This window comes from Ursus maritimus, unplaced genomic scaffold (genome assembly GCF_017311325.1).
Source record: "Ursus maritimus isolate PB19 unplaced genomic scaffold, ASM1731132v1 scaffold_32, whole genome shotgun sequence".
Classification (NCBI taxonomy): Eukaryota; Metazoa; Chordata; class Mammalia; order Carnivora; family Ursidae; genus Ursus; species Ursus maritimus.
Genome location: NW_024425786.1, coordinates 2,061,216 through 2,073,614, shown reverse-complemented (window position 1 = coordinate 2,073,614; position 12,399 = coordinate 2,061,216). Strand labels below are relative to the sequence as shown.

Sequence of the window (12,399 nt, the reverse complement as noted above, 5' to 3'; positions counted from 1 at the left end):
CAGCTCCAGGGGCTGAGTTGGCCATGCAGCCTGGCCTACCCTGGTCGCGCAGTGGTGACCCTGCACTGGTCTGCCTGTCCCCGTGTCCTGGTCAGGGCTGCTAGGGCAGGAGTGAGTCTGTGTGCCCGGGGCCTGGCCCAGGGAAGGGGTCACGTCCTACAACGTTGTTCCCCGCCCCCCCCTTGTTAGCTACAGCATGCTCAGGGTGCTGGGATTCGGGGGGCTGGCACTCCGTCCTGCTGGCTCTGAGTCTGCAGGACCTGGGCAGCTGCTCGGCGCGCAGCCTTGGGCTGGAGGTGCGGCATGGCGCGGGGCTGGAGGGAATGGGGGCAGAGCGGGGGGCCCGGCTGGAGGCCCGGGCCCGTGTTGACACACCACAGACAGCCTGAGTCCGGGGGCAGCCCCGACCCCACTCACAGGGTGTGGGCAGCTGGGGACCACCCGTGGCACAGACAGCACAGCCATCTGCACCTGTCGGCCCTAAGGGCATGGGGACCACCGGGCCTGCAGGGTGACTGGTGTGAGCATGCCTCGGGGGCTGGCTGGCTCCACCTCCCCCTAGCCATGGCCTGTCCCCTCTGGGGAACAGGGAGGGGGCCCTGGGGACCCAGCCTGAGCTGAAGGGTCAGCATCTCCCTCTGCAGCCAGGCCACGTCCCTTCAGAGTGGTGACCCCGTGCAGGGCTCTTGGGTCCCAGGGGTCCAGGAAGGGTGTGTGTGGGGTGCTGGGAACCCAGCCAGGACCACCCCCCCCCCAGCTTGGCGTGCACCCCAAGGGTCTCCGTGGTGTCTGGTGCCCTTTAGCTGCTGTTCTCCAGTCCCTACGAGCTCCCCACCCGGACCCCTGACTTCTCTCGGCTTCCCCTGTGCCCCTGCGGACACTCAGCCGAGCGCTGGTGCTCACGAGCACGCCCACACACCTGCATTGGCTTGCCGCAGCGGCCGGGAGCTCTCTCCGGAGAAGCGTCCATGCCGCCGGCCACCCTCCACCCTCTGCGGTGGCTTGTTAGCGGAGGGCTCCCCGCCGCCCTTCCCCGCCGCTTTGCCTTCTCGTTTTCCCCTTTTCTCTGACCGTCTCCTGTGCCCTAAGGGTGCACCGCAGGAAATGCCACACAGAGGTTATAGGAATGACGGGCTCCCCACTGTTGTTGGGTCTGGAAAGATTTACTACCCCAAATGCCTGTCTGCCTGGCTCCCCGAGGCCCACAGGATGGCTTCAGCGCTGCCGTGGGGCCTCCCATTCCCTGGTTCCCGCAGTGCGGAAGCCTGTGTGTGCGCGTCTCCAGTCCTGCGGACGTGCCTGCGCCTGCTGGGAGGTGGGCGGGTGCCCGCAGGCGATGGGCCCCCGGGACGTGGTTCACCGGGCTGTGTCCTCAGTCCCCAAGCTCCCTGAGCTCCCTCACCTTCCTGGCTGCGAAGGCCCCAGGGCTGGGACTCCACCCATGCTGCTGACACTCTTTCCCTGGGATCCGCCTGTTCTCCCCACTCCCCCAGGGCTGCTTTGATCCTGTGAGCTCTGATCACAGCTGCTCCCTCCAGGACTGCGCCCGCCTTCCTGGGCCTGCGGGAGCTTTCCTTGCAGTCCTCGGGGAGCAGCTGCAGGACTGCCCAGGGTTACGGCCGGCCTGCCTGCTGGGGCACTTGGGGTGTGGGGGAGGCCGTGCCCAGGCTGGTCAGGGGCTTCCAGCGCTGGGGGCTCTGCCTGTCCCCACAGGGAGGCTCTGGGCTCCTGACACCCACGTGCTTCGCTGCAGTCCTGCTCCGGCACAGAGCACCTGGGCCAGTCCTTCTCAGGAGGGTCTCTCTCCTTGGTCTCTGCTCTTCCCCGGGGTCTTGCTGACCCTCTGCTGGGCAGAGGAGGAGGGGGACCCAGGACTCAGGGTCCTCCACATCCTCTTAACGTGCCTGGCTCCCGTGGCAGCCCCCATTCTGCTGGGAGAGGGTCGCAGCTGGGGTAAAGTGGTGTATGCAGACCCCCACCTCGCCCCATCCCATGCTCTTTGGGATTCTGAGACTGAGGGGCCAGATTTGTCCTGGGCTTCCTGGCTGGGTGGGGAGGGGGAGCTGCAGGGTACTCACAGAGTCCGTCCTGCACCCCCTTTCCCCTTTGCACGGTCAGCCCGAGCAGGCCCCTCCCTGCACGTGTGCTCAGTGCTCTGCCTGCTCCTGTGACCCCCATGGTCGCCAGGGGACCTGTCTGTGCCCAGCAGCTGTGCTGGGGCAGGAGGGCAGCTCCACCCATCTTGTTCCTTCCTGCAGAGTGCGCAGGGGGGACGTTCGGTGTGAACTGCTCAGGTTCCTGCTTCTGTGGGGGAGCACCCTGTGACCGGGTCACGGGGCAGTGCCTGTGCCCTCCAGGGAGGACTGGGGACGACTGTGGGGCAGGTGAGTGGCAGTGGTGGCCTGCTATACCCTCCCCGCCCTGTGCTATACAACTCTGGGTTGTCCCAGCCCTGGACCGTGTTTGGGGGTCCTGCAACCTGCAGACCCCGGGCCTGTCCTTAACAGCTGAGAGCCCACACCGTACCACCCTTGGGTCTGGGGGCTCCCTGGGCTGTCTGCCCACTGCCTGTCCTGGGACAGAGGCTCCTCTTCTGGAGGTGGTGCTCTGCTGGGGGGAGGGATTGGGGGTTCTCATGACCTGTTGTTTCCTCTCCCCTGAGCCGTGATGCGGGGTCAGTGCCATGTCAGACAGGGCCAGCAAGGCCCCGGGGAAGACTGACTGCCTGGGGGGGGGGGGTGTCTAGATTGTCCCGAGGGCCGCTGGGGGCTCGGCTGCCAGGAGATCTGCCCTGCGTGTGATCATGGTGCCGCCTGTGAGCCTGGGACCGGAGCCTGCCTGTGCCCCCCTGGTTACACGGGCAGCCGCTGCCAGGACTGTGAGTGCGGGGTCCCCCAACCTGAGTACGGTCAGCCCCTGGCCTGCGCCCCAGCCAGCCCACGGGCTGACCCTGCCCCATCCTGCAGCGTGCCCGGCAGGCTGGTTTGGGCCTGGCTGCCAGCTGAGGTGCCCCTGTGCCAACGACGGGCACTGCCACCCAGCAACCGGACACTGCAGCTGTGCCCCTGGGTGGACCGGCCTCAGCTGCCAGAGAGGTGGGTGGCCTGGGGCCCAGGGCTTGGGGTGGGGGCGCTGGGGCCAGCAGGAGGCCCCGTGCCTGGCCGGGCCTGTGCAGGCTGACCCGGGCCGTGTTGCAGCCTGTGACGACGGGCACTGGGGACCCGACTGCAGCCGGCGCTGTACCTGCAGCCCAGGACATGGGAGTTGCGACGCAGTCAGTGGCCTGTGTGTGTGTGAGGCTGGCTACACAGGCCCGCGGTGCGAACAGCGTGAGTCCCGGCGCCCACAGCCACGCTCCCATGCCCGTGCACGCACACACACGCACGCAAGTACTGGGGGCTCTAGTCCTGTCCTTCTGTCCGGGGACAGGTGGATGGTCTCCTCCCCTGAGTTTCCCCAGCTGCCCCTGTCCTGCCAGGCCTAGGCGTCCCCCCACCCCCCCCAGACTGCCTGGGTCTGTAGGGTGCCCCTGGAGCAGCAGGCAGGGAGAGCAGGGAGCAGCCACCTGGCACCTGGAGGAGGGGAGGACCAAGGGCCATGACCTTCCGTGTCTCCCACCCCCCCAGGCTGGGGCAGATCCAGAGGTGATGCCTTTGGGTTCCTACCTCCCCCGGGGGCTGACTCAGTCCTTAGCGGGGCAGGGAAGCGGGGAGTGCCCCACGGTCCCCCCCACCCCCCGCTCCGCCTGGGATGCCAGAGGTGCAGGTGGGTCTCGGTCGGTCTCCCCCGCTCCTGCTGACAGTGGGCCGGGGCTGCGTGTCTCAGGGTGTCCCCAGGGCCACTTTGGGCCGGGCTGTGGGCGGCAGTGCCAGTGTGAGCATGGGGCAGCCTGCGACCATGTCAGCGGGGCGTGCACCTGCCCGGCCGGCTGGAGGGGAGCCTTCTGTGAACGCGGTGAGCTGGGGCGTGCCGGGGCTGGCGGGTGGACCCTGCCACCCTGGCCGTGTCCCATCACCACCCGCTCTCTGCAGCCTGCCCGGCGGGCTTCTTCGGCCTGGACTGTCGCGGTGTCTGTGACTGTGCCGCCGGGGCCCCCTGTGACTCTGTGAGCGGCTCCTGCCTCTGCCCTGCTGGCCGCCGGGGCCCCCGCTGTTCGCAGGGTGCGTGAGGCCCAGGCGGCCCTGGGGGCTGCAGGAGAGGGGCCGGGGCCTCTGTGCCAGGCCCCCCTCTGGGGGCCTCCTCCCGGGTGTCTGAAGCTGCCAGGCGGCCACTCTGGAAACGCTGTTTGCCCGCCCAGGCCAGAGGGAAGGGAAGGTTGCCCAGCTGCCCCAGACGTGCTGCAGCCCCTCCAGACCCTGATGGTCCCCTCCCTCCTGCAGCCTGCCCTGCCCCCACCTACGGACACAACTGTAGCCAGACCTGCTCCTGCTTCAACGGGGGCTCCTGTGACCCTGTCCACGGACAGTGCCGCTGCGGCCCTGGCTGGATGGGCCCCACCTGCCTGGAACGTAAGCCACCCCCCACCCCAGGAGTCTGGGACCAGGGATTGTGTCAGCCCCTCCATGGGCCACATGGGGTCACGTGGGTGTGGGATACTGGTGGACAGGAGTCTCAGCAGGAGCGGTGGGCAGGGGGGCTGGGGGCCTGTCATGCCCCCACTGGCACCTGGCCCTGGGGGAGGGCAGGGAGGTGCCGGGCTCTGCAGGGCTGGGTTGGTGGGCCCGGGGTGGCCTGGGGCGGGTTGTCTTAGAGACAGGCCTGGGAGAGGTCCTCCCCACCAAGTCTGGTGTTGGGTTTTGGGGGGGACTGGAAGGTGCACAACCACCAGGCTGGCTCTCAAGGGGGGAGAGGCGTCGGGCCCGCTGGGCTGGGCTGCTGCGAGCTGCTCCCCTCCTCCCGCAGCCTGCCCCACGGGCTCGTACGGCGAGAACTGTCAGCATGCCTGCCTCTGTCAGCACGGGGGCACCTGTGACCCCGTCTCAGGCCACTGCACGTGCCCGGAGGGCTGGGCTGGCCTGGCCTGCGAGGAGGGTGAGCCTGGGTCAGACAGAGGAGGTGGAGGGACCCGGGAGCCAGGGTGGGTGCCCCAAAGTATGCTGGCATGCCCCCCACTCTCTGTGGGCAGAGATGGCTTTCTGCCAGTAGGTCTGCGGTGTGACCTTCTCAAGGACAGGGGCCCGAGGCTCTGGGTGCAGGAAGCATGGGTGGGGTGGGGGTCTCCTGGGCCCTCGGGATGTGGGGCACTCCTGGGGTACTGTGCCCTGCAGAGTGCCTCCTGGGGCGCTTTGGAGCCGGCTGTGAGCACAGTTGCGGATGTCTCAATGGCGGTGTCTGTGACCGGCCCTCGGGCCACTGTCTCTGCCCAGCCGGCTGGACTGGGGACAAGTGTCAGAGCCGTGAGTGGGTCGGATTGGGGGCTGGGGTTGTGGGGGGAGTCCAGGGGGCCCCGCTGGTCCCCTCAAGGGGCGGCCTCAGCCTTGCTTCAGGGTGGAGGGCCTCGTGAGGTGGTCCCTTGGCAGGTGGGGGCAGGGGCTGCTGTGCGAGCTCCCAGGGGTCCCCTGTGGGATGGGTGGGGGGTGTTTGGCCCTGCTCACACCCCTGGAGCAGGACTCAGCCCTCTGCCTTATTTCGCCCGGCGCAGCCTGTGCTGAGGGCACGTTTGGGGCACGCTGTGAAGAACGCTGTTCCTGCCGGCGGGGGGCCAACTGCCACCACGTGACGGGGGCCTGCCTCTGCCCCCCGGGATGGAGAGGCTCACGGTGTGAGAATGGTGAGCCCCTCGGCTCCGCCAGCACCCACGGGGTCAGCTGCTAGGGTGGAGGGGGTGTTTGCACAGTGATCCCTCCGGGCTGCACTGGCCCCAGAGCCCCCCACCACCCCCAGCCCTGACTTCCTGCAGCCTGCCCGCATGGCTGGTTTGGAAAGGCCTGTGCCCAGCGCTGCCTGTGCCCGCCCAGCGCCCCCTGCCACCACGTCACTGGGGCGTGTCACTGCCCACCAGGCTCCACGGGTCCCGGCTGTGAGCAGGGTAGGTGACCCCACCCAGGGGGCAGAGCAGCTGGTGGCTGAGGCTATACGGACCCCGAGTTGCACCCGAAACCTCCACCCCCAGAGGCGGCCACATGGGGGGGTTGTTCCCGAGCTGGGCCAGGACTGACCTCTCCCGCCCACACCCCAGCCTGCCCACCCGGCACCTTTGGGGAGAGCTGTGGGCATAAGTGCCATTGTCCCGGCGTGTCCCGGCGAGAACCAGGCCTGCTAGGCTGTTCTCAGGAGGCGCTGCTCATCCCAGGGCTGGGGGTGGGACGCCAGGGGGGCAAGGCCTGGCCCCTGACCTCTGGCACCTGCCCCTGTCCCTGCAGGGTGCCCCCCCGGGCGGTTTGGGCCTGGCTGTGAGCAGCAGTGTGGGTGTCTCCACGGAGGCTCCTGTGATGCAGCCACCGGGGCCTGCCTCTGCCCTGCGGGGTTCCTGGGGGCCGACTGCAGCCTGCGTGAGTGGCTGGGGGGAGGTCTGGGTGAATGGGGGAGGGACAGGGTGGCTGCTCCCTGGGCCTCAGTGGGCAGGGCCCCCCAGCCAGCCTGTGGGAGGACAGCCCCCTGACCGTCTAGCTTCCTGATTCTCCTGCTGGGCCTGACCCCGGGCTGGGCTAAGGTGGGGATGTCCGTGTGACCCCAGTGTCCCTGCCAGCCAGCTCTGTCCCCTCCCCCTCCCCCGATCCCCTGCCCTGGCCACGTCCAGCAGGCACTTGTGCACCTCTGTGCAGACGGAGGCCCGCTAGGCATCCCGCCCAGGAGAGCGCCTGTCTCTGAGTCATGGGGAACTTCCTGCCGGTCTGGGAGCCTGGATCGGCTGGGGGCAGTGGGGTGGGGGTAGCAGGGAGTCCCTGTCCCTGCAGAGCTGGCCTGGCCCCCAGCAGAACTGCGGGTGGAGGGGAGATGCCAGGGCGGGCAGGGGCACGGGAGGTCTCCACAGCCCATCCTGTCTCCGGACTGACATGGCAGAGGAAAGGGGAGCCGGCAGGAGTGGCCACCGTCCTGCTTCCTCCCGGCAGCCTGTCCACAGGGCCGCTTCGGCCCCGGCTGTGCCCACGTGTGCAGGTGTGGGCAGGGAGCAGCCTGTGACCCCGTGACTGGCAGCTGCACCTGCCCCCCTGGGAGGACTGGCGTCCACTGTGAGCACGGTGAGCGCCCGCTCTGCCTGCCCCTTCCACATTTCATGGATGCCACTGCATCAGCCTATGGGATGGGGGGTGGGGGGCGATGGGGAGAAGCCACGGGTCCCCCAGGGGAGAACCAGGCCCGAGAGCCGGGTGGCGCATTCACACCAGCAGCCTCCACTGACCCCGTCGAGTGGCTGGTGGGGCGCTGAACAGGTCCCAGCTCAGAGCCTCCCAGCAGGAGGGCCTAGTGGCTGTTTTGTCTGATGACAGAGCCAGCTCCCTGGCTCAAGTCCCTGTGGCACAGGGTCCTGCTGGCCCTTTCTGCTGGGCCCGGAGGCCGGGGACCCCAGGTGGAGGGAGTCCTGGAGTACAGGGCATGGTGGGGAAAGGGGGTGACCCCAGGAGCCGTCCTGGGGCTGCCACCCGTGATGGCACTCCTGGTCCCCGTGGCCACAGCTATGGCCCCTTGGCCTGGCTCCCACACCCTGGTAGGTCAGAGCACTCTGCCAGCCTTTGGTCCTCATCAAGGGGTCAGTGACCTCCCCCCCACAAGCCCCCCAGTTCTGAGCTTGTGGTAGCAGAGTCCTAAGCACTGTGACCTGGCTGCAGCTAGGCTGTGTCCAGGCCTCCAGGGACTACAGCAGTCATGGGTCAATCAGATTATGATCAGGGACCATCTGGAGAGTCTGGCAGCCCGGCCGCCTCAGCCTGGAGGATGTGCCTGTGCAGAGGGCCACCACCTCCAGGAAGTCTTCCCTAACCAGCTCCCTCCAGCTGGGCAAGCACTCCCTGCCCCTCCTCGGCACTCAGCCAGGCCTGGTGTTTGCGGAGAGGATGGATGAATGGGCAGGATGCGGCTGGTGTCAACTCCCTGGCACGTGGGCGCCTCGGGGCAGAGACTGGCCCCAGGAAGTGTTTGTTGAATGAAGGCCAGATGTGGGGACGTGTCCCCAGAGCGTGTCCAGCCCTGAGCCGGAGCACTGAGCAGTGTCTGACTTCTGCCCCCAGGCTGCCCTCAGAACCGGTTTGGAGTGAGCTGTGAGCGCGTGTGCTCCTGCAGGAACGGGGGCCTGTGCCATGCGGCCAATGGCAGCTGCTCCTGCGGCCTGGGCTGGACGGGGCCGCACTGTGAGCTGGGTCAGTGCGTGGGCCACGCCCTGATCGGGGAGGGGACTGGTCTGGACCCCCCAGGAGAGCACAGGGCTCAGGATCCTCTGTGTGGGGCTGCCGTGGGGCTGGGCAAGGTCCCCTGAGGTCGCGCGAATCAGGCTCGTGCCGGGGGCCGTCCCTCGGGCCCCCTGCTCTTCTGCGGCAGGAGGCTGACCTGCTGGCTCTGTCCCCAGCCTGCCCTCCTGGTTACTATGGTGCTTCCTGCCGTCTGGAGTGCTCTTGCCAAAACAATGGCACTTGTGAGCCCACCACGGGCGCCTGCCACTGTGGCCCCGGCTTCTACGGCCAGGCCTGCCAGCACTGTGAGTCCTGGGGTGGGGACCCCGGCCCCGGTGGCTGCTCCTCCCGCGTGGGAGGTCGGGACCAACGTGGGCTTCCGTGGCGATGGCCACTGTCCCTGTCCCTCCCCGTGGTGGCCGGTGAGATAAGGCCTGGCCCCACTCACTTTGGGACGTCAAGGCTGGAGGCCTCCGCCCAGGGTCCCATGCGAGCAGGTTGACCTCTCACCTAAGCCCCAGCCGTGATGGGGGCCAGGCCTGGGTGGGAGAAAGGGGGAGCACGAGCCTCTGAACCAGGACTGAGGTAGGGGCTCTAACTGGGGTGTCTTTCAGCCTGTCCCCCCGGCTTCCACGGGGCTGGCTGCCAGGCAGCATGTGAGTGTCGGCATGGGGCCCCCTGCCACCCCCTCAGCGGCCAGTGTGTCTGCCCCTCCGGCTTCTCCGGCCAACTCTGTGAGAGGGGTGAGTGCTCCGTGTTCCCATGTGCTCCCTTGGCCCTATCCTGTCTGGTAGGGGACAGGACAGGACACTGAGTCCACTGCCCCCCACCAGGGTGTGAACCAGGCTCGTTTGGAGAGGGCTGCCGCCAGCGCTGTGACTGCGAGGCAGGGGCACCTTGCGACCCCATCACCGGCCAGTGCCTGTGTCCCCCGGGGCGCACAGGGGCCGCTTGTGACCTCGGTGAGTCTGGGGTCGCGCTCAGCGGAGCACGGGCATGGGTTTCCGCTGGTGGCAAGGATTGCTTGTGTAGGGGAGAGCACAGCTGAGACAGCTGTGCTCTCCCCTGGCCTGTGCTCCGTGCCCCCCTGTGCCGGTCCCACCCCTCTGCAGGCGGGCGCCCAGCATGGGGCTCCTGCTCAGGAATGTCAGGGCCTCCCCTGCTCTCTGGCCAGAACGGGGCCCTGTGAGGTGGGAAGGAGACCTTCCCGGTCTGCCAGCCTGCTCGGACATAGGAGGGGCTGTCCCCTGCCGCCGCACACATGACCTCGTGTGTTTGTCTTGACCTGGGGAGGAGCATCCCTGACTGCCAGGCCCCCTAGGTCAGCCCCGGGGGCCGGGCAGGCGCCCAGCGCCTGGAGCTTTCCCACATGGGAGGCCCGCGCAGGGCAGGAAGAGGGAGGGATCCCTACCCAGAGGGCCTGGGGCGCCCGGGGCAGAGCAGGCAGGAACGGCCCTCAGGCCCGTGTCTCCCACGGCCTTCTTCCTGCAGACTGCACCCCCGGCTTTTTCGGGCCGGGCTGTGCCCTGCGCTGCAGCTGTGGGGCTGGGGCTGCCTGTGACCCCGCCAGTGGGCGGTGCCACTGCGTGGACGGCTACCTGGGGCCCACCTGTCAGCAAGGTGAGTTAGGCTCCCCAGGGGGAGGCAGGAAGACAACACGCTCCCCAGCCCTGCCCCGGCGGGAACCCCGTCCCTCCTCCCCACACACAGGTGGTCGGCCAGGCTAGCTGGTGAGAATGTCGCCATCCCCGCGCGGTGCCCGCAGTGTCCACACGGCTTCTCACGCGCCAGGTGTGGACCTCGCAGCTGCTGGACGGTGGGCAGGGTTCTGCAGCGCCAGCAGCCCCCCGCAGCCCCCCGCAGCCCTGTGGGCGGGGCTAGGTGACGCAGTGTAGGTGGGCGCTGACCCAGCCCTTCGCCCCCTCCCCGCCTTGCGCTGCGTGTGCGTGAAGCCGGGCGTGATGGTGCGCCCGTGCGTACGTGCGCTGCAGTCTGTGTACTAAGCCCTGGGGGTGTGCACGCAGTGCCGGTAGGCAACACCCTGCCCCGACCCTGGGCAGTGGGGGAGCGCGCAGTGACAGCACCTTGGCCTCTCGGTCCCCCCGGCCCCTGGGGGAACACGCATCTGCAGGCAGAACTCGGGGTGCCCCTGGAGCCCCCTGGTCAGCTCGCCCAGGCCTAGCCTGCTGAAGGGAGGGGAGCTGTGTGCTGAGAGGGTCGCGTCTGGCCTGCGGGGACAGGCTCCGTGGACAGGTGAAGCAGGGAGCCAGGACGAGAGTGGGGAGTCCAGACGGGTCTGCAGCCTGGGAACCCCACATGCGGGCTGGTTGTTGCGTGTGCCTGTTTTTGAGCCGCTGGGAGGCAGCCCTGGCCCAGGACTGTTAGGCGCCCCGGGGGCAGGGTCTCACGGCGGGCGGGCGGGCGTTGGAGGCGCGGCTGGCAGGGCTGCGGCTCAGACCCGAGCGCCACCCACGGCGGCATCTGGTGGTCATCTGTGGTACTGCACTGCAGACCCCTGTGCGGTCCTGGCGGCCTGGACTGGTACTGGGGTCTCGGACCTGGCTCATCCTTCAGGCGGGTGGGAAGGAGGAGAGGCAAGGCTGTGCTGCCTTGCAGTCCTGGGCCCTGCCCCCTGCCCTGGAGTGGACTGGCGGGGTTCTAGTAAAGCACCTCCCAGCCCTCCATGCTGCTGTGCTTGGGGGAACTGGGAGCTGTCATTTGGGGAGGGGGGAGGCCTCGCTATTTGCATAGGTGTGAGCAGGGAAGAGGCTTTGCCAGGGAGGACCCAACGGGCCTATGTGGGAGACTGGCGTTTGCATTTGGGGCATCCTTGGCCTGTTACCAGCAGACTGAGGCCAGAGGAGGGATGAAGATTGCCCACTTATATATAGTTTGGGCCCCATAGGGCAGCGGAGGATCCAGAACCTGGACCTCAGAGATGAGGTCAGGCAGAAGCTGGGGAGGAAGGGGGGGCCGTCTCCCCTCTGGGCTGGAGCTGGAAGGGCAGGAGGGGACACGGGAAGTGTGAGCCCCGAATTCTGGCAGCTTCAAGAGTTCCCACCGGCCCTGGCGCTGACGCTCCTTTCCCCTGTCCCTGCAGCGGCCTCACACCCAGCTTCTCACGGACCAGCACTTGGGCTCAGCAGCAGGGCAGAGAAGCACTAGCTCAGAGGCAGCCCCCAAGCAGGCCCGTCTTCCAGGCGCTTTGGTGTGACCGAGGAGGGGCGCCTGTGGGCCGGCCAGGACTCCAGCCCCAGACTGTGCCCGGCCCTGCGGCCTCTCGCTGGGCAAGGATCGGCTGGCCACGGGGAGCGAGGCGCTGCCTGCCCTAGCTCCAAGGAGCCCGGGCGAGTGGGCCTGGCCTCGGGCTGCACAGCCACACAGCCGCGCTGGCCGCACGTGCTGAGGAAGCCCCCCCGCCGCCCCCCTGCCGCCCCCTCCACGGCCCTGGGTGAGGACCGAGGGCGGCGTGGGTGCAGGCGCAGGCAGGGGGGGCCTTCTGAGTAGGTTCTTGTGGTGCTAGGCCTGGGGCTGCTGCGCTCAGCCTGTTGACCCCCTGTATTTATGGAGACGTATTTATGGGCAGCTGGCCACGCCCCCTGCACCCCTGGGCACCGGAAGGCTGCCCGCCCCTGCCTGCCCCAGGAAACCCTGCTGCGGGACTTTGGCGCCCCGTGGGGTCTCTGGGCGGCGGGCTCCGGTACCTGTGAAATCCAGAAACTTAAGAAAGAAGCCGCTGCTTCCTCGTGGCCTGTGCGTTCACTGCTTTGGGCTCGCCGTGCTGGCCTCCCAGGGCATCAGTGTGTGTGGACAGGAACCTCCCCCGGGCCAGGGAGGCCCCACAGGCGCTGGGCCCCATTTGGTCCCTGCCCCTCCCTAGGGGTGGGGGTGGCGTACGAGGAGAGCTGGGGTTTGTCCTGGTTCCCGGTGCTCTAGGGGGGCACGCGGGGGCTGGTCTGTGTGTGGGAGCATGGCCCCATGGGGAGGAGGCTGGCCCGAGGGCAGGGTGATGGGGGGTCAACATGGGCACCCCACCCCTCCTGTCTTCAGGGTGGAAATGGCAGGGGGGGGG

General features: G+C 68.4%; 1 protein-coding gene across 1 annotated transcript in view; it reads left to right on the top strand.

The window, feature by feature from the left end:
- MEGF6 (multiple EGF like domains 6) overlaps positions 1–12,076 on the top strand; it is a 35,282-nt gene extending 23,206 nt beyond the window's left edge. The window contains exons 15-33 of the mRNA XM_040645534.1: positions 2,259–2,384; positions 2,747–2,878; positions 2,967–3,095; positions 3,198–3,329; positions 3,826–3,954; positions 4,032–4,160; positions 4,380–4,508; positions 4,903–5,031; positions 5,268–5,396; positions 5,642–5,770; positions 5,900–6,028; positions 6,363–6,491; positions 7,053–7,181; positions 8,169–8,297; positions 8,504–8,632; positions 8,942–9,070; positions 9,161–9,289; positions 9,819–9,947; positions 11,428–12,076. Of these exons, the coding sequence (XP_040501468.1) occupies positions 2,259–2,384; positions 2,747–2,878; positions 2,967–3,095; positions 3,198–3,329; positions 3,826–3,954; positions 4,032–4,160; positions 4,380–4,508; positions 4,903–5,031; positions 5,268–5,396; positions 5,642–5,770; positions 5,900–6,028; positions 6,363–6,491; positions 7,053–7,181; positions 8,169–8,297; positions 8,504–8,632; positions 8,942–9,070; positions 9,161–9,289; positions 9,819–9,947; positions 11,428–11,492 (2,390 nt within the window). The 3' untranslated portion in view covers positions 11,493–12,076. The remainder of the gene's footprint in view (positions 1–2,258; positions 2,385–2,746; positions 2,879–2,966; positions 3,096–3,197; positions 3,330–3,825; positions 3,955–4,031; positions 4,161–4,379; positions 4,509–4,902; positions 5,032–5,267; positions 5,397–5,641; positions 5,771–5,899; positions 6,029–6,362; positions 6,492–7,052; positions 7,182–8,168; positions 8,298–8,503; positions 8,633–8,941; positions 9,071–9,160; positions 9,290–9,818; positions 9,948–11,427) is intronic.
- Positions 12,077–12,399: the final 323 nt, after the last annotated feature.